At 41.1% G+C, this 21,007-nt stretch overlaps 1 protein-coding gene across 4 annotated transcripts; it reads left to right on the top strand.

Moving 5' to 3' along the window:
- The first annotated feature begins 4,573 nt into the window (after positions 1–4,573).
- max (myc associated factor X) lies at positions 4,574–18,597 on the top strand. Of its 4 annotated transcripts, none has more exons than XM_034076063.2 (5): positions 4,574–4,749; positions 5,025–5,051; positions 12,636–12,797; positions 15,858–15,981; positions 17,052–18,597. In XM_034076063.2, exons 1-5 carry the CDS (start codon positions 4,714–4,716, stop codon positions 17,237–17,239), a joined length of 537 nt encoding a protein of 178 aa, XP_033931954.1. In that variant the 5' UTR covers positions 4,574–4,713; the 3' UTR covers positions 17,240–18,597. The 4 variants fall into 4 exon arrangements, with proteins under 4 accessions (XP_033931954.1, XP_033931952.1, XP_033931955.1 ...); XM_034076061.2 differs by having other exon boundaries at positions 15,858–16,011; XM_034076064.2 differs by lacking the exon at positions 5,025–5,051.
- The last annotated feature ends 2,410 nt before the right edge of the window (positions 18,598–21,007 follow it).

Genomic DNA, 21,007 nt, shown 5'->3' with positions numbered 1-21,007 from the left:
TATTTATATATTTATGTTTATACTGCTTGTGATTTAACTAAACTGAATTTTTTTGCTTAAATATGTTTCATTTCTTTCACGACACACCTCACTCTCCTTTGTGCTTTGATGCCAAGTCAACCTCCGTCTCATCTCTCCACATCCTCCCTGCTGTGTGCAGAACATTACCTCCACAGGATTGATCTGTTTTGCAAAGAAACTCGTAAGAAACCAGAGAGTTTAATAAATGTGTCTCTCGACTGCATGCTGCTCTGAAAGTGTGAATTGCACACCTGTTCTTGGAGGTCAGTTTGGAGAAAATAGAAGAACCCCCACCGAGTGGATTCCCCAGACACAAACACTCATTCCTGCATGAAGATAACAACTGACACGTTTGTTCACAGCTGTATGTGATGGATTGTGTTGCTACATGTTGGGCCAGAGGTTCCTCTACTCTTCTCTCTGAAACTGAATCCTTGTGTGAAGGTAATCTCTTATTTTGTGAGACAGAAATGACAAACACATACTACTAGGTTGAACAGAGGTGCCATCTAGTGCCTCAATGGATTTCTGCAGTTTAGCAATACCTCAGGACAATCTCATTTAGAGTGAAAACGCTTATTTACAACACAATATGTGGGTTTAGGAAATCAAAATGGCAGGACACAATGTCGGTCTGTAGGCCTGAATTATGTGTTTAATATATTGTCAAGCCACCAAATGTATGATTTGTTTTACTGTGTGCTTCTCTGAATGTATCAGTTACATTATCCAACTTTGAATGTGTTTCCAATGTGGACATTTCTGAAGAAGAAGATGCTGTGAATGTTTCCAAAATCTCTTTGAATGCTTTCCGTTTGACATGTTTACAAGCAACTACAATGAGTCATAGAAGAGGAGAATATCTAGACTAGTATCTGTGTACTGCAAGTGTTGTTTCAGACAAAGCAGGATCTACATTTGAAGTCTTTATGGCGGCCCCAAGAGGCTGCATTTTCCATTACACACTCAATAGTACTGGTACTTTTTCATTTACAAAGCCATGTTGGATAACCTACCATCTTATATCTGCTCCCTGATCTCTCTGGGAATTGAAAGTACTTATTGCCTGAGATCGCATGCTGTGGTTTTATTAAATGTGCCAAGTGCTAGGACTGTCTTAGGGAAGAAAGCTTTCAGATGTGCAGCTCCACTAACTTGGAACAGTCTGCAAAAATAATGGAAAATTACCAGGCTATAGTACCACTACATGTTTTTAAAGCTCGGTTGGATGCTACACAATCAGATGCTGTTGGTACCTGTACATGTGGTTAGATATGTAAATTGTAATCCCTGTACATTTTGCTGTATGATGTCCTTTTGTTGTTCTGTTGTTTATGTTTTTATGTCTTCTTGTGGAACCTACTGCTGCAGGTCTCCCTTGAAAAAGAGATCATTGATCTCAATGGGATTTCACCTGGATAAATAAAGGTTTTGAATTGAATTGAATAGAATAGTTTAAACTTTAATGGAAGAAACATATAGATATTTGGCTTTTGCTGCAGGCTAACCAATAGAGATGCCTATTTGTGGGCCTTTCAGATGAGAAAGGATTCACTCAAAGTGGCCATTAGCTGCCAAACACCACCTCATATTTAGTCAGAAGGAGAGCATTAAAGACCCAAATGGATGATTATCATCAGGCTTGTTGGCGACAGCATTCTGGCAAGCCATCAGATTAGCATTTGCCAAGTACAAACTCAACTTTGCACATGATTACAAATTACGTTCACAGATTGTTACTCTAAAGCTCGTGCCAAGGTTCCTGATAGCTTTGAGTCCTTTGCTGATCTATGCGAACACCCTGTTCAGTAGAGAATAACTGAAAGAGGAAACTCCTCATATGTAACTCTGTGGCAGAGAAGCTCCTACGCAATGCCTTTGAGTTCTGGCGGACATTTATAATTAAAATAAATCCAAGAAACACATCCTTTGAGACAGTGCTGTTTAAGATGATTCATAATGGATCTACTGAGTGGAAACACGGCACCGACTGCTTTGTGTTTTACTGTTGATATATCAGCATGATGAGGCGACAAGTGTTAAAGAGTTACATATGTAAATAAGTCTCTTATCACAGTGACTAAAAACCCTGGGTTTGCGACTTCCAATGCAGCCATGCAATAAAGATGAATTGGAGTAAACTCCCTGTTGAGCTAACACATCAACAGCATCGCTCTTAAAGCATGCAATTTAAAAAACAACAAATAAAATGTCAACAGAATTTCTCTCAGCATCCAAATCTTATTTCTATCAAATTATCCCGATGTTCAAAATGGTAAATTATGTCCAGTTTCTTTTTAAATGGGTCATTTATATTATATTATTTATATATTAATGATTACACAAATATCACTTTAAAAATGTTGTATTTAAACTAAAGGTACAGTAAGTCCTATCGTAATCGCCTGTTTGACAGACTGAATTACTCACATGGTCACATATAGTAATACAACACAAAATATGATCGTGGCTGCACTTTATGGCAACCATTTTTTATTTTATATCCAAGCCAAAACATCATATTAACTTGCAAGGGACATTACTGTTAATGCTAATGTAGGACTGCTTGCGTTTTAAAATGTTAACATGGCACAATTCAGTGACAAATTTGCATCTGAAAACTACATTAAGCCCAGCCAAAGCAGAACATGCTCCACCCTTAATCTAATGGTATATCTGATTGTCCCCCCCCCCCCCCCCCCCTTGCCCTCCCTTTCATAAGTCATGCACTGACAACAATAGCTAAATGTCTAATGGTGACTGCGCACTGGGCCCTTGTTGTCTGCAACATGCTGGAAGGGGTCAAAAGTAGGGCATTTTAATGGTTTAACAGGCCGGCCCTGTGAGGACATGGGGGTGGAGGGGAGGGAGGCTTGTGCCTAGACTGATCAGCCTCTCGAGCTCTAATGACAGCCCAGTTCTTCACATACCTGATTTTACTACTTTTTGCCCTGGCCACAGCTAATCAATGTCTGAGCTCCAAACAGCCTGAGTGATATGGACTAAAATGGCGCGAAAACACTTCATAACTCAGCTCAGGCCTCAGGGGTAATAGCATTGAGGGTGTGGCAAGAAACAGGAAGATGAAAAATATTCTCGGTTTCTATAAGAGCTCTGCCTCATTATAATATTATTCTGTTACGTTACCCGTCCCTGGAGGTAATTTAAATGCGACGAGAGCACAAATATAGCTGGATGCTTTCTCGCTGTCACACATGAAGGAGCAGAGGCTTCACTGCAGCGGATGCAATATTAATATAAGGCCTTACTGTGTTGTCATCCTTTACATGGCCTATACTGTCACGCCCCGTGTTTCTGGGTGACCCCGTTTGGCTCGGCTGCTGCGGGACATACTGAATAAAATGGTAGATGGGGTGTAAAATTGGAAGGAGGACTACATTTAGAGGTAAGATATAAACAGGGGGCGATCCAGGCCAGGAAGAGATGGTATAGGAACAAGGTCAGTGCAGGTCTAAAGCCTTGTTTCAGCACGGAGAGCATGGTGTCGCCTGCAGCTGCCGTGGCCTCTTGACCTGCTGGGGGGAACGCTCCCAGCTTGTTTTTTTTACACATTAACTGATCCACTGTTGAAGCGCAACATAATCCATAGTGTAAGCTCCTTATCTACAGCAGTTTTGAGAAAAAGGAAGCACCAGAGCAGATTATTTGCAATTTGTCTGGAGACCAGAGATACTAAGTAACACATTTTCTCACTCCACCATTATATACAAATAATCCTTCGTTTCTGGAAAGTTGTGCATTATAATGGATATGTCAGACAACATGTATGTGATAGATCTCTTGATGAAGTGTCTGAACAATGAAATTAAAAATTATAAGAAATCTAAATAGCTCCTTGCTGGTTTGGTTTGGTTGGTAAAGACCAAATATGTTTAGTCTACTGTCAAAAGCTGTCTAGATACATATTTCGCTGGAACTAAATGTTTTTTTTGCCATTTTGCTTGGAAAATGACTACATCGATTAAAAAATATTTGCCAATTAATTTGTTGTTGTTGTATTTTTTTAATCTTTCGCAAAGCGTTTCACTTGAACAAATAATAGTACAGCTGTAAAGGTTCATGGATTTAGACCGGAATGAATAAATGTTGAGAAAAAAGATAAAGAAAGACAATAACTATATAAATAAATAGGGCAGAAGTCTGTTTGTGTTTCCTGCTTTCCACGTGTCTGAGCCATGGCCTTATTTAGCTCCCCTGACATACAAATATGTCTCCAACTCCAACTCCCATAATGCTTCTCAATGGAAAGGAGGTTGTGACGTCGCAAGCGAGCCACACGACTCCTGGATATTGTAGTTTTCCGACAAACAAAATGTTCTATTTAAAAAAAATATTTAAAGAACTTATCGATATTTTTGAAACATCATAAACACAACCAGCTATGTGTTCTTGAATAAGTCTATATTCAATGCTGTAATACAGTCCGTTTGTTGATGATACGCGAAAAAACCGGATTTAATGACTTCATTTCCCAGACGCCCCTGCGATGTCGCGCATGCTTGCTGCGTAGTGGTGTCTCTGTGTAGTCACGTGGAGACCGTAGTACACTTCGGTTCTGTCCAAACAGAACGTGAGCGTTTAGCAGTCTGTCTGAGCGCCGCTCGGTGCTAAACTGATTCATGTTGTTTTTTTAGCCACACGTCCCTTTAAACTAGACTATTTCATCGAATAATGAGTGATAACGATGATATCGAAGTCGATAGTGACGTGAGTATTACTACTTTCAGCTTTTTAAGGATGTTATTTTGACGATTGAGCTAACCTAGCTGCTCAAGCTAGCGTTAGCATGCTAGCTTCTCTGTCTTGGTTAACTGTGTTTAATTTGTCGGGATTCTTATTATATGATACGCTACACTAGCCCTTGTTGCCTCAAAGCTTTATAAACCTGCTATTTTTTTTACTTTCTATTGACTTAAGCACTGTAGTACGATTCGCTCAACAATTATGGCTACAATTGTACTTTTTGTTCTGTCTCTTTACAGGAAGACTCACCGAGATATCACTGTGTGGTGCGTAATGCTGGGAGGGATTTTGTCCAAATGTGGAGTAATGTGTCACTGCTGTTGCAAAGTTAAATTGTCCATCCCATTCTGCTTATTTCTTTTGGTATTTAATGGTTTGGTGGGGTTATATGGTTGAGGTTGAAATAGCTTGAATGATCTGCTGCTTTCTGCCAACATTAGGTTTAAATTCAAATATATGCACAGCAATTTTCTGAAATGTTCTGCAGTATTAAACCATAGTGCATTGTATATTATGTTATATATGTTCATAGGCATCAGTAGTGCATTGCAGGGGTATCCCCCGTCATGTGTGTGCGGCCATAGGGAGACGGTGACACGACATCTATATATAGACCAAAGCTTTACCCTGTTGTTTGTGTGTTAGGTTTTCCCCTCGGTTAATATAAAGCTTAATGTTGCTCGGTTGCAGTCGGTTAGTTGCTCAGAATAGTTTCCCCCCGGCGGTTTTACCTCTCGCCACGGGGGTTCCGCTCGTGATCAGGTTTTTTCGCAAATTACACATCTAGGTCATCTCAGTAAAAAGATAGACGCTTTTTCATGCATCCATGATGTTGCAGGGAGAAGGTGTAGAGAGGGGCTTGTTGCATTTGTGTGTGTGTGCTTGGAAGAGCCGCGTCTGTGCATCTCGGACTCGGGACAGCCTTCGTGTCAGGAAGGGGTGCTGCGGGATGTTTTCCTGTGTTGCAGCCAGTGATTAGAGCCATCTTCTCTCTACAGGCCACTGAAGGGCTGGCAGCCTAAATGAATGACGTATAGCTGCATAGCATACGGCAGAAAAACACCCTCTGCACGACTCGGTGTGATGCACATGCTGCAAAACACGACGCTTTACCTCCAGTCAGATAACCAGAATGTAAACGCCAAAAATAAATATAAAATGTTAGATTATGCATTAGTGCTTTTTAAGATACAAATAGCTTTGTATTGGCTGTTACCCTCCACAAGACCTCAGTCCTCTTCTCTCCTTATCGTGGTTACTTTTACCTCCATTGCAGAGCCACACGAGAAACACAAACCTGAGCTCACTTCGTGTTTTTTTTATTTGATTATCTAAGCTATAATCATAAAATATGTATGTCCTGATGGCTGTTTGTGTCCCTTATAGTCAGCCATATGCCTCCTTCTACACATGCCTTGCCCTAAATGCATTACAATGGAGCCGACAGATCTGCACGTATACAAAAAGTATAAAATAGAGGAAATATGTAATTGTCATTGACACCCAACCTTCACTTGAGACTGTTAAGAAACTGTCAAATACATGAATTGTAAATGAAATGGCAGCGATTGCGATTTCAATATTTTCCCTTTTCAAATCGCAATTTTGATTTAAAGCAAAGTATCTTTCAGCCCGGCGTACGGGATTAGAAATTAAATCTTTAAGGACGAATGATTCCGACAGTTTGTCAACTATTTAGCCGATATATAACAATCTTGTGTCTCCTAGACTTTATAGACATTGCCCTATTCCACGATCCGATTTGGTAAGCATTCAGAATATTGATTTTGCTCAGCAGTTGGGTGAACAAAACAGAAAAGCCCCAAATGTCCATATTTAATCGCTTGAGAGAGACATATTTGAAACTAACAACTCCATTAACGGTCAATAATTAGCAACTTCACCATAGATTATTTTTCTTCAGATTTGTCGGATAGTCTTCCCAACAATATTATATGTGAGAAAGCTTTCCACGTATATTCACCCACACTGATAGAAGTGTAGGTTTTCATTCAGTGAGACAGTCATCGGTAGCCGGAGAGCGGCACCCATCGCTCTTTTTCTAAACACCTGCAGCTTTTATGTTACGTGTCATGGTCAGGTATGAATAGAGCGGAGAGAGACGCTCAGCCAGCGCGTCGTCTCTCCGGCAGTCTGCCAAAGGGATCGGTTATATGATGAACTTATAATGGCTGCACTCAGGTAATTGGACACCTGTTTTTCCTGGTGCCCGATGTGCTTAACAACTCGGATAGCTCAAAATATCCTCAGGTAGCCGACAGGGCACCAGAACATGTCTGCTGAAGTTATTAAGCTAGTGTGATATCAGTGGACATTCACAGGCTATTATTGCCTCTTGTGATTTACATGCAGCCCAGTTTGCTCACTGCCAGCAAATTAGATTTTCATATTGCTCTCACGTAATAGACAGCAGCACTCACAAGAAGTCATGTGAGGTTGGAATTTGTAGAGAATATCAGAAAGCTAGGTTTGTGGAGACAACAGCATATACTGTATCACACATGTCGTTTATACGGTTGTATCTATAACTCCCGTGTATTAGAGGTGTTTTATATAATCGCACACGCATCTTCAAAATCAATAGGAAGGATTTATTTTCTGGCAATAATACATAATTTATACATTTTTCATTATTCAGAACCTTCAAATATTAAGTATTTACCAAGCTGGATTAGCCAAAAGCAAGGAACCGGTCTGGTTAACGATTTATCCAAAAGATAATTTACTTTTTCAAAACACCATCTTGTATTTGCATAGGAAATTGGATAAACCAATGATAACTCATTGCAGTGGTGGTAGTCCACTTTAATCCGGATGCCTCGTGATCCATTTAGTCATAGAAGACTGTCTTAACATCAGACACACCTATCTAATGAGTGTAATTTGGTACGTGAAACACAACCCCTTGCCTCAAATGTGTTTTAATTTATGAAAGTGTACAGAGGCGGCCCACTTCTGCTGTAATACCCTGTTGTGAGAATTCTGTTAAAATGTGAAATTCTTTTTTCCGAGTAGGATCATTTTTAGTGAAGCCTTTTTATAGAGTGTGATCACATGAAATCAGCCCGGGCACTTCATGTCCGTAATTGCCTTGTAATTGTATATGGAGCGGCTCCAGAGAGCAGAGCTTGAATACATTTCTGGATCTTAATTACCTTCCTAGAGTAATGATATCATGGACCTTGCCCATCGAAAGAAAATTCAAGACTTAAGACTCAAGGCCTTATTGTCACAAAAGCTAAAGCGTAGTTTTGGCAGTGAAGCTCTTAAGTCTCATGTTTCTCATACAGTGTAACATAAATATATATATATGACATAAAACTATACAAATAATGCTGGAAGAAACATAACTAGAAATAAATTAGTGCCAGAGATTGTAAAAAAGGGACCAATGTGCCAGTTAATGCCGAAATAAATAAACTTTACAGAAGTAAAATAAATAACATTTAATACTGAACATTACGTCACAAACCTCTTAAGTGTTTTGAAGATTGAAGATTCAACTTATGACGTAGTACAGGTACCATGTAACAAAACGGTTTCTCTGCATTTGACCCATCCTAGTTTTGGGAGCAGTGGGCTGCCATTATGTACGGCGCCCGGGGAGCAGTGTAGGGAACGGTGCCTTGCTCAGGGACACCTCGGTAGCACTAGGTCTTGCCGGGACTTGAACTGGTGACCTTCCAGTTGCCAAGTCCCTATGGACTTCGCCACCACCGCCCTCAGTGTTTTGCGAGTATCAATACAAATAATGCTAGAAAAAATAAAATAGTGCCAGAGAATGTGAAAAGTGACCGATGTGAAATTAATAAACTAAATAACATAAGCTTAAACCCGAATGTTCATTTAAATACTGAACATTAAGAGTTTAAAAAGGCTCAGTTTTAATGGGATGCTCACGAACCTCTTAAGTGATTTGCGAGTATTGTACGTTAACTAATGTTCTCAATGCAACTTGAACATGTTAACATTAAATGCTAAAGAAATAACAAAGCAATTATCTCAAAATACAGGAAAAGGGGATCAAACTGAAGCATTATCTTTAAAAGGGTAGTATAATGAATGTCTCGGGGCTTCAACCACGTGCACTTTCTGTTCACTTGAATCACAATGGCTGCCAGACTTGTAATTGCACATGCCATCAATACCAGTCATGTGTTTGTGCCAGCGTTAAACGGAGGGAGTGGAGTCTCTCCTCTCTGAGGCTCGATGTGTGATACGAGGAAGAGGAGGCGGCACGTGCTCCTCAAGGATTTGTTTCTCCTCGCTGGTTTGTGACTCTTGTGCAACAGGAGCAGCTGTCGGCGTGCCAGCCGGAGTAATCTCAAGGCGCAGTGAATTCTGATAAACTGGTTTTTATTACGGTTTTAGTTTCATCGTAGTTTTAGTGTTTGAAATTGCAATTTTGATACAGGCTTGCTCAATTGACATACATTTGATCGAAATCGCAATATTTGAATCGCCGAAAGCTAAATATTTGGTAAAGAATAAATTTGTGTTTTTAATGAAGTATTGTGGAGCTGTAAAGATATACTGGCTTACGAATCATATTGTACCTGCTTATTAGATTGGAAGGAGCTTTATTGTCTCCCATAGGAGACATTTGTCTTGGGTATCGAGATAATACACATAAAACATTTAGGACAATCAGTCATAGATACAGAACAGAGATCACATGGCAAAGAAACATACAGGTACAGAACTTTCCCTATTGCACCGATGCATAGTGTCCGTCAAATTGCACATATCCCTATTGTATCCATACCTATTTTACACATATTGGACTTTCCCTATTTAACCTTCTCGGTTGCACAAACTACACTGTAAATATTTATTTAAGTTATTAAAACCGATTTGGTCACATGTCTCAATTGGTCTGATTGTTAACCTTGAGGGACTTCCTGTTTCCAAGCATCACTGTAGCGTGTTTTTGTTCCAGACGTTGAGTCACACTTCACACATTCTCCCTCCCAGAAATCCTCCGACACCCCGAAGGCTTGTCTTAACCTGCGCGTTGCCTCACGTGTGGGCTACTTAGTTTTTGTTTGTAGTGATCCTCGGACAAAATGAGTCAGGTGATTTAGAGGACAGCTCACCTCACTCCTACCTTCTCTCTAAAGTTCCTGAGGCGATGTCGTGTTCGCTAATAAACGGCCTTGCTTTGTTGGAGGTGTATGACACGAGATGATCAGTGTTGATTGGGTGCAGGACTTAATGTCTCAGCCTTGTGACGGGGTGGATTAGGACGGCATCAGATGTGATTTGGCATTTGTTTGACCTAAAAACAGGTCGACCTGCAGCAAACTGCCGGCCTCTCGTCATGTGATCATGGCAGCCATCTTGTGTATTTACTGTACAATTAGAAATCAAATGTGTGGTGGAAATGTGGGGCCTGTTGGATGCTCATATTATAACCTCTACATGTTACTGGAGATGCATTTTGATTAGGTTATTTATTTAATTTGGCAAAGGTCGTTAATGCGATAATAAGCTTGAAATGATATGCTTAACATTTGGCACGGTTCAGTGAGGTGTAATGATGACCGCAGAGTAATGTAGGTAGGAAAAGGAAGTGCCTGTAAATCTCTCAAATGCTCCAAAATAGAACGACTACTGTGATCTGCTCTGAAACAAGTCATAAGTCTAGATGGCATGAAGTCTTTGTGATGTTTAATTCATTAGTCCTCCTCAGCTCATATGAAAGGTTTCTTGACTTTGGCCCGGTCATGAATTTTAACGGCCTCCTGTGTGCCCCTGCTGAGAGGGAGGGACAGAAATGCATTGTGGGAAGGGGGGTTTAGGCATTAGCGTAGGAAGCATCCTCAATGTGGGTGAGACAATTTGACAGGGAGTGGGGGCAGGTGGTGGACCTCACCTCCTCTAGGGGGGTCCGGGGGGGTCATTAGGGACTAAATCTATGGATACGTCTCTCATCAACACCCATGTGAAACAGAACTGTAAACAGATTGACTTTTTCTTTATGCATATTCTACAAATCACTCCCCTCTTAACCGGTTTTTCAGGTTTCAGGCTTGAAAATGACATTCCCAGAACAAATGACCATATCTTCTAAAAGGGTTAAATTAATAATCTTTTTTTCTCAAAGTAATGATAAACCTGTGAGTTGGATGTAGAAAAGTCAGAATCAATATAGATGTTTTTTATTTTAAAGAAAATTCAGATTGAACATGGTAAAAAACTGTAACTTATAGTGTCCGTCCAAAAAATATTTTGTACTTATAGTGAAAACTAACCTTGGATGATGGGTTAGTAGACTCAAAGCTTTAGTCATTGCGTCATCGTTTGCGTCATGACGTAACCGCTGCTTCATAAAGCCAAACCGCACGGAAACCCCTCACAGCTGACACCGACAACAACAACAATGGCCGATTGTGCTCCAGCTTCTCCTCGGAAGACCAGATTCCCAGCAGGTAGCTGGTCTCTTCAGTGGACCACTGCGGCTTGTTAAGTTTCTCCATCGTTGTGTACAAACTGGATACAACGCAGGCTTTTTGTTGTTGTTCAGGAGTTGATCCCCCCCTGCCCCCGCCTCGACGTCAGCGTGACGTATGCGGTGCTTTTGCTCTGGCCGGACAATTTTTTGGAGCTTGAAACGAACCGGATTCCGGAGCTAAGAGGCTGCTCCGCTGCGGTGTGAACAGGAAAACCCGGTGCTTTTCAAGCTCCAGCTCCGAACCGGCCCTGAAACACCGTTGGTGTGAATGATGTAACAGTCTGACAGGAGATGACTCCCTCCACCTCTTTAATAACAGCGCCTTATATCCGGGTGCTAGTGGAGCACGCTCGTGAACTGTTAGCGCCGGAGCCTCGCAGTGTGGAAACTGTGGCGCAGTTAAAGACACAGCTACACAAAAAACGCAGCATGTGTACGGCTCTGAGAATCTGCCTTGGTTCAAAGTAGCAGTGAAAACATGGGACGGAGTTTCATTGATTTGGGCATTCTCTCAATAAGCAAGTGGAATGGATTTGATAATGTAGCACTGACACACCGCTCTACAAAGAGTGGCGAGTGGATAGACCGATTCACGGACTTTCCGCATAGTGGGGGGTCTAAGCTAATCATTTTAAAAGGGGGGGGGGGGGACTTGTAATATAATGGCTGCGACGCCCATGGGTTTAGGTCACTTTGGAGGTTGTTGGGCTATACAGGGCTCAGGGGGGGGGCACAAGACAAAAGGCTGCATTATACTGAGACTTTTAGTGATGGAAATGAAACTGGTAATAATGACTTTTTGTTGGAGGTTTTTTTATGTGAGGCTTCTTGTAGGAAGTGGATGCAGATAATCATGTGACAGAAAATGACTTTTGAGATTATTGATATACCGTTTGGTTCTGGTTCTCTTCTGGATCTCTTGGTAGGATATCCCAAACAGTCCGACCGGTTTTAGGGACGCTTGGTGCTCATACTCTCATGCAAAGGGAATACGACTAGGTCTTTTATTCCACTATTATTCACTCATCACATGTAGTTTGAGCTTTTTCTAGATGCAACATCAGCAGCTGCTAACGCAAACACACAGGTTTTGCACTGTTAGTCTGTCAACACCAGCAGATATGTAGATCTTACCTTTGGGCATTTATAGTATTATGTTCTAGATTCATTGTAAAAAATACAAATATCTGACACGAGCTAATCACTGCTGCTCACATCTGATTACTGTATCTATATTAACATGGTTTTAATGATTACTACTCCACTGTATAAAGACAGCCATTACAGTGGTGTTGTTGTGAAGGCAGCACAGACCCCCTCCCCCCACTGTGGCTCTGCTGCCGGTCTAAAGGCCGTGTGACTCTTGTCGTTGCAGGCAGACAAAAGGGCACACCACAATGCTCTGGAGCGCAAACGTAGAGATCACATCAAAGACAGCTTTCACAGCCTCCGGGACTCGGTGCCCGCCCTGCAGGGAGAGAAGGTTGGTAAAGCTCAGCCTGCCAGTCCTCCAGGCACACGATGTTCAGGCTCCCATGTAAGACTCCTTTTGAAACTTTTGACATGTCTGAAAGGTGAAGTATGTTGAGTGAATTAACCTGCAAATCATATCAATGCATTTCTGTCATGTGACTAAGCATGTTCTTTCAAATGTGCAGGGATGATTAGTCAAAGTCTAATCAGAATACCTTTATCTGTCCCACAGCAAGTAAAGAGCCTGAGATATTGATATTATTTAAGAAGCAGGTCTTTTAAAAATATTTAAGATAAAAGTAGAAATGACACCATTTACAAAATCCAGTGACAGTTATGAGATAGCAGCCAGGTAAGTATTAAAGGTGGAAGTATATACCCGTCAGATTTATTACAGAGAAGTCAAAGTCAACTGTATTATCAATATCTGTGTGTGGTTCAAACAGGGCGACCCAAATTCTGTTTCTTATCGTCCTAAAGACTAAAATATATATACAAAAAATATATAAAATAAAAGGCACAACCATAAATATATAAGAATAGACTCTGTCACTACCCGATCCGTCCCCCTGCCCGATCTGTACTGCGCATGTGCGAGATGGTCCGCCATATTGGAGAACTTCGGACGGCAACCCAGGAAGGACACTTGACACAGTGGGTTTTGGTAAAGCTGAAAAATAAAACGAGAGAGAGATGAGTTATTGTTATTACAACGTGACTTCACTATTATTTAACATCTCTTTTTATTAGGTTCTTTTATTTGGGGTCAAGTACATTGTCAGAATAAGTGAGGAATGAATTTAACTTCTGTTAGACAGCCATATGCCATACATGTTTGCACACATTCACAGTAAAGATTTATTCAGTATTATAGCTGTCTAACAGAAGTTAAATTCATTTCTCACTTATTCTGACAATGTACTTAACCCCAAATAAAAGAACCCAATAAAAAGAGTTGTTAAATAATAGTGAAGTCACGTTGTAATAACAATAACTCGCCTCTCTCGAGTGTTATTTTCCAGCTTTGCCAAAAGTGTCCTTCTTGGGTTGCCGTCCGGAGTTGTCCAATATGGCGGACCATCTCGCACATGCGCAGTACAGATCGGGCAGGGGTACGGATCGGGTAGTGACGGACTCAAACGGATGATTATATGACAACAGTACAAATAAATACAAGCAGCGCAATAACGGCTACCTGCTTTCATAACGTGCGCCAGTGGAGGAAAATAGTCTCTAACCCAAAATGCCGTTTCTAACCGTCCAAACAAAATCACATGTATCCATTAATACACACAAAATAAATAATAATAAAGGCACAACAATAATTATATAAAAATAGCAGTCTGATAGACCAAAACGGATGATTATATGACAACAGTACAAATAAATACAAGCAGTGCAATAACGGCTAACTACTTTTATATCGTTGCCCAGTGGAGGAAAATAGTTCTAGGGACTGGAGGAGGGCAGATGGCAGCTGAGAGCAGCTTGGCAGCGAGGCAGGAGAAATACTTGGACCAACGACAGGAAGTTATTATGAGGACATTTGTGTTGCTCTCTTCCTGTTTCGTCTCTATGACATTGAGCTGGTTCAGTGACTGCGGGCACAGACTGGCTTATTTTCCTTTAACAGATCAGTTAATGGCTGACGCAGGGGGGGCGTTATGAGATGATGTGAGAGATGTTTACCGATCATTTGTAAGAAGTGTTGGGTTAGAGCTGCCTCAGTGCAACCCCCCCCTCTCTCTCTCTCTCTCTCTCTCTCTCTCTCTCTCTTTCTCTCTTTCTCTCTTTCTCTCTTTCTCTCTTTCTCTCTTTCTCTCTCTCTCTCTCTCTCTCTCTCTCTCTCTCTCTCTCTCTCTCTCTCTGTACTGCTGTTACAGATCTGCTTCAGGCCAGCATGCAGGGTTTTAATTATTGAGAGAGGGAAACCAATATGAAGAGAATATTTTAGGGCTGGGTGCAAAACCTCAATATTTGACTCTACAGACGGAAATGACTGCATTCAGTTATTGAGTCAATCGGGTAGGTTGAATATCTGCTCAGACAGTTCCCAATATTCAACGGCTTGTGTGTATATATGCACAGTAGCTTCCGTGTAGATATGGAAATCTGAAGTTACTGTTTTGTCTCTATTAGGAACTTCTTTGGTGAGCATTGACACAATAGCATACTCTTCTTTGGCTCAATACAAATAAATAGAAACATAATTAATATAGCTAGAGCTACAACTACTAACATGGAGTTGTTATTCAATTAGTTGACAACTTTTATGACAATTTCTTTATTATTAAATGCTCTTTTAATTAACTAGACTCCCAAAACCCCCTTTCTTGTGGGACCTTTTCAGTTTTTCTGTGTCTTTATTGATATTAATATATAAAACTCTTGGCTTTGTGCTGTTGGTCCGACAAAACAAGCTACTAAAATATGTCAGCTTAGGAAATTACTATCAACAGTTAAACTATATTCTAGTCTTCATTAAACCACTTCTACTAGAAAACAATCAAACAACTTATTATAAACAAAGTTGATGCCGTACTTCCTAAAGGACTACACATGTATGTAATGATATCACAGGTGATGGACTATGTATGTTTAAGGAAACCAATGTTTGGTTTACAGAAACTTGCATATTGTACATTTCTATAATTTTTTTTTAAATGATCAAACACCCTGACAGTAATGTGGGGGGGGGGGTACTCTGAGCTGCTCACAGGTGAACAGCAGTGCAGAACCACACCGTGCTCACCCACATTTATTCCATAGGCTGCCGTAATGGAGGGCTGTGCAATTAATCGTATTTTAATCTCGAAATAAAAAAAATTAATAATTTTTTTGTTTGTTTTTTCAGTTGAATTCTGCTTAAAGTTCAGGGTAATCAACTATTTTTTCAATAAATGGATGTTCTCAAAGTAAATGGATAATCGGTTTTAATAATCGTGATATCAATTATTGACCAAAAATAATCGTGATTATGATTTTTGCCATAATCGCACAGCCCTACGGTGATGTGAAGAACGCATGCGTATGAATGTCTCTGTGTACGAATGATGTGATAAAAAGTCTATTCCTGCGTCACTGCCTCCATCTCGTGTGTCACTAACACCCGTCTGCCAAACAGGCGTCTCGGGCTCAAATCCTAGACAAAGCCACAGAGTATATCCAATACATGAGGCGAAAAAATCACACGCACCAGCAGGACATCGACGACCTGAAGAGGCAGAACGCTCTGCTGGAGCAGCAAGGTAACGACTACTGCCCCCCCGACACCGAGGGTACTGTACACACTCTATATCACACACATGAGATATTAAGCTTTTCTGTGGGGTGGGTTTTATTCTTAAATTGGGATGAATTTCAATATCTTTCACTTTGATTATACTAATGCTTAAAGCAGGGGTGTCCAAACTACGGCGTGGGGGCTTATAAACGTATAAGGGAATATGGCCCTCAAATGAAACTTGTGCTTGTCTTATATTGTACTTATTAACTATAAATAATAAATACATTTTCCTGTATGTGTCCCTGGGTGAAAAAGGTTTGGACCCCCCTGGCTCAAAGTGACTGATTGTGATGGGCTGCTTTATGGCCTTTCTCACACGATGTTTTTTTAATGCAGTTAAGCAAAATTATGCAATTTTCTTTTGTTACTGTATTTAAGATTGCTCCGTTGAAAGTGATTCCAGTTTGTTTAAGTGCCATTTTAAGAGTTTTAAGCACATTTTTATTATTGGGATATCGTGACATGACGTATTTGTATATTCTCCAGCTCCTACAGAACAGATCATTCATGTTTCACATTCACATTTACTTCAGTCGTGTAATGTGTCCTTGGCCTGCCTTCTGTACGCTCTGACATCCTGTGTTTCCTCATGTGTTTCCTCATGGGTTTCCTCCTCATGGTTTCCTCCTGTTTCCTCCTCATGGTTTCCTCCTCATGGTTTCCTCCTCATGGTTTCCTCGTGTGTTTCCTCCTCATGGTTTCCTCCTCCCCCCGTGTTTCCTCCTCCCGTGTTTCCTCCTCATGGTTTCCTCCTCCCGTGTTTCCTCCTCATGGTTTCCTCCTCCCGTGTTTCCTCCTCATGGTTTCCTCCTGTTTCCTCCCGTGTTTCCTCCTCATGGTTTCCTCCTGTTTCCTCCCGTGTTTCCTCCTCATGGTTTCCTCCTCCTGGTTTCCTCCTCCTGGTTTCCTCCTCATGGTGTCCTCCTCATGGTGTCCTCCTCATGGTGTCCTCCTCATGGTTTCCTCCCGTGTTTCCTCCTCATGGTTTCCTCCTGTGTTTCCTCCTCATGGTGTCCTCCTCTGTGTCTGCAGTGCGTGCTCTGGAGAAGGTGAAGGGCTCGGCTCAGCTCCAGGCCAGCTACTCCTCGTCTGACAGCAGCCTCTACACCAACCCCAAAGGCAGCGCCGTGTCCGCGTTCGACGGCGGCTCCGACTCCAGCTCCGAGTCGGAGGCCGAGGAGCCGCCCAACAGGAAGAAGCTGCGCGTGGAGGCCAGCTAGAGGGGGCGGAGCCATTCAAACATGGCGGTGCACAGAGGAGAGGAAGTGACGCCTTCAAAGCTCTCGAGGCCCATCTCCCCCCCCCCCCCCCCCTCCCCGGTCAACAACAAGCCTCCCTCACCGTCCTCCTCCTCCCGTCTCCTCCACCATCTGTGGGTGGGCTCGCTCTGGAGACTCGTGACCTCCTCACGCCGCAAGTATCTCTCCCTCCACCCGACCTATAGGAGGCAGGGAGTCCTTCGGGTGGAGGGCGACTGCTTCAGTTCATGTAGAGAGCTTCAGGTTTCTCCCTCTCCCCTCTTTAGGTCTCCCTCATTGGTATCTCCCCCTCCCCTCCCCCGCAACATCTACAATCGAACACCCAAAAAGAGGCAGCTTGTCTACTTAAGGACTTGATGCTTTTTTTGTACCCTCAATAAGCCCCCCCCCCCCTCCCCGGGGTATTTTTTTTTGGGCGGTTGAGGGGAGCACCTGGCGTACTCCAAGCACTGCTATATTATATATATTTTTTTGTGTTTTCTTTGTTATTCTTGAAAAAAAAGAAGCTGTTTTTAGAATTTACACACACACACATACACTTGTCCCAGAGAAGTTTACCTTTTTAAAATAAAAAATGTAGCTTACTTGTTTCCACTAAAGAATGTGAAGACGCTCTAAATCAGTGAGTGAACCCCCTCAGGCCCACCGGAGCGCAGAGGCTTTCTGCCTCACACCGTTAACACAAAATTAAAAAAAGAAAAGAAAACATGCCTCCTTTGTTGAAATTGATGTTTTGAAGGAGAATATTCCTAAACTTGTATCGTATCTTGTCCTTTAGCTTCAAGTAGTGAATGACTTTAGGTGGCTGAATACGTTAAGCATCTCGTTTTATATATTATAAAAAGCATTGATTGGATGTTTTCGAGTTCTAAAGTATGTTATGCATTTTTTAGTAATCTCACGAGTCATGGGGAAATGCCAATTTGTCACATGTAGTTTTCCTTAAGGGTTTGAAATAGATATTGAATGTCAAAAGGTAGCTCCAGTCTTTTGCAGTACAAGGGAGCGAATAAATTCCCTGTCGATGTGTTGTGCTTTTACATTTAAAAAATCAATGTTGCTGAATCCCCCCCCCCCCCCCCCCCCCCCCCAAGGAAAAAAAGGAAGCATTTTGCGTGTCTAGGAAACGTGTGTGTATGTATATTGTTTCCATTTGATTTCCAGTTAGGAGGGTATAATTAGTGTAAAAATAAGTTTGTTTGTCCGGTTCCATTCCATGGAAATTACAAGTATGTTGTACATACTGCCAACAATTGTCTTGCAAGTTGAGGCCTACCTTTACTATGAGACTATAAAATAAACTATTTTATCCTTTATAATGCTCCCTGTAGTTTTTAAAGGCGCCCTCTTCTGCTCAGTCTCAGGTTCATAACTGTATTGTGTCTCTTTGTGACCTGTCTTCATTCTTTAATGTTCAAAAAGCCCTTTATTTTTCTCATACTGCCTGTGCTGCAGCACCTCTTTTCACCCTCTGTCTGAAACCAGAGCCCAGCCTGCTCTGATTGGTTAGCTGGCTGGCTCTGTTGTGATTAGTCAACCGCTTCGAGATGTCCCGCCCCTTAGCCTATCACGTACAATGTATGCTAGCGAATAGAAGCGTGAGTGTACTTTGGGATTTTAGCCCTTGCAGACCATACAAAAAAACCTATATGACACACTACAGGAAATAAAAAAACCCAAAAAGTATAATTGCCCTGCACCCCAACATTTTAAAATGTTTTTTTAATTTCCTGTAGTGTTTTTAAAGGGTCCTTGATCGATTAAACGGGTGTCTCACATCTAACTCCAGTTGCCGTTGCTATAGAATAGTTTTCAGGACGGGTTGTGTTTAGGTACCGCAGGCAAACATAGCTTCAGGTTTTTCTGGTTTTCTGTGATGCTGGCAGGTGTCTCTACTAACGACCAACGGCATAATGTCCCCTTTACGCCTCATACATAATTCTCCCCTTACACGGTGTAGCTTTTAACTGTGAAGGGGGTAAACAAACTAGGCCGGGGTTTTTCTTTTGTTCTGGGAGCGACAGCCAGCCTTCTCACACTTTGAGTGAATCTGTATTTTCCTACTTCAGGGATGGATTCTCATTTGTGTTTGCTTTAATTTCCTGTTTTCAGAAATACTGAGGTTGAGTCAAAAGTTCTAACAAAAAGCACACCACAAAAAGTAAATCTAAAATGTTTACATGATTTAGTTGTTTCATATTTTATTTACAGAGTAAGCTGATTTATGTTCTGTACGTCTAATTTAAATGGGACTCTTTCAAAGAAACTCTTCTGGAAACCGACTTATTTATTTAGCCACGAGGATCCCATTGAGATGCAACTTTTAAATTATTACACTTTTAACCCAAACTCGAGCAAAAACACTTAATTCAATTAATCTGGGAGTTGATTGACAGAGTGCCGAAGATGTAAGTATCAGCTTCTTAAATGTGAGGGTTTTTGTCTTATACTGAAAATATTAGGACAAAATGTTGTATTGTTGGTCGCTGTGGATAAAAGGGTTCGCTGAATGAATGGTAATGATCCCAAATAAAAGTTAGTTTAAACCTTTATTAAAGGTGGGGTATGTAATTCACTTCAGAAACACTTTTTGTTATATTCCATGGAAAGCTCTTAACATCCCGATAGCAATGAATATCTTAAGTGCTTTAATTAAAAGCACGACCAATCATCTGAGCCGGCCCGGCTAAAATAACTGCCTACCTGCCTGTCAGCCTTTCATATCGTGCACACATTTATCTCGTGCCCTCATTGGTCATATGCGCGAGCTGGTTTCTCCAAAATTACATACCCCACCTTTAACTAATATCAATGCCTCAGAATTGACACTAATTTGTACCAGATTACGTTGTTCTTTGCAGGAAATAACAGAACATGAAACGATGCGCTGTATTTCTTTGACTTCGACAAAATGATTCACACTGTTGCATTTTTAAACTCCCTGAACATAGCTAAATGTGTCCTAGACGAAAATCTCCTCAGATATTAATAATGCTTGTATTAACTGTACAGGTAATTGAAACTCTTGTATCTGTCATGATTTATCTGCCATGTGTCTGAACTCTGAAGATGTAGCACACGCTATAACACCAGGGTTAGTTAAATGAAATATATTACAATTATTAGTCATTTTAAGATATTATTGTTGGCTTCTTTATAGTTTTCTGTCACTTTACAGACCGAACAGGTGAATTAAGGTGGTAGTAATAGTTAGTTTAAACCTTTATAAACTAATCCAACTCGTATCAATGCCTCATTGACACGGTAATTTGTACCAGATTACGTTAAAAAAACAATACCCGTATGTGTGTGTGAAAGAGTTCATTTAAATGAAAGATACAACGTTACTCCACACTCATGGTTCAGTCCACCTTAAGAAATAAGACCGACCTCGGAAGCAGTTGTGTTTTAAAAAAACTTTATTGACACGAGTACACTTTTTTATAAGAATATAACTAAACCACAGAAATGACTCCGGAAAAGCTGCAGATAGAGCCATAAGAAATTAATGCAACTGATTTTATCCGCGTGGTTTGGCTTTATGAAGCAGGCACGCAAACGGTTACGTCATGACGCAAACGATGACGCAACGATGCATTACCAGTCGGACTCTGGGCGGTGTGAAAAGAGCCAGAGCTAAACCGAAGAACTGGTTCTGAACCTAAAAAGCTCTAGCACGGAGCTTGAACCGGAGTTGCGTTGGTGTGAATGAGGTATATGCAGTGTTTT

This window comes from Pseudochaenichthys georgianus, chromosome 24, assembly GCF_902827115.2.
Source record: "Pseudochaenichthys georgianus chromosome 24, fPseGeo1.2, whole genome shotgun sequence".
Taxonomy (NCBI): domain Eukaryota; kingdom Metazoa; phylum Chordata; class Actinopteri; order Perciformes; family Channichthyidae; genus Pseudochaenichthys; species Pseudochaenichthys georgianus.
The sequence above is the reverse complement of the archived record's forward strand: the minus strand, read 5'-3'. Positions and strand labels throughout refer to the sequence as shown.

Coding starts and splice junctions, on each gene's coding strand:
- max (XM_034076061.2), top strand. CDS start 4,714: ATGAGTGATAACGATGATATCGAAGTCGATAGTGAC. Junction 4,750..5,024: donor ATATCGAAGTCGATAGTGAC/GTGAGTATTACT, acceptor GTCTCTTTACAG/GAAGACTCACCGAGATATCA. Junction 5,052..12,635: donor CACCGAGATATCACTGTGTG/GTGCGTAATGCT, acceptor TTGTCGTTGCAG/GCAGACAAAAGGGCACACCA.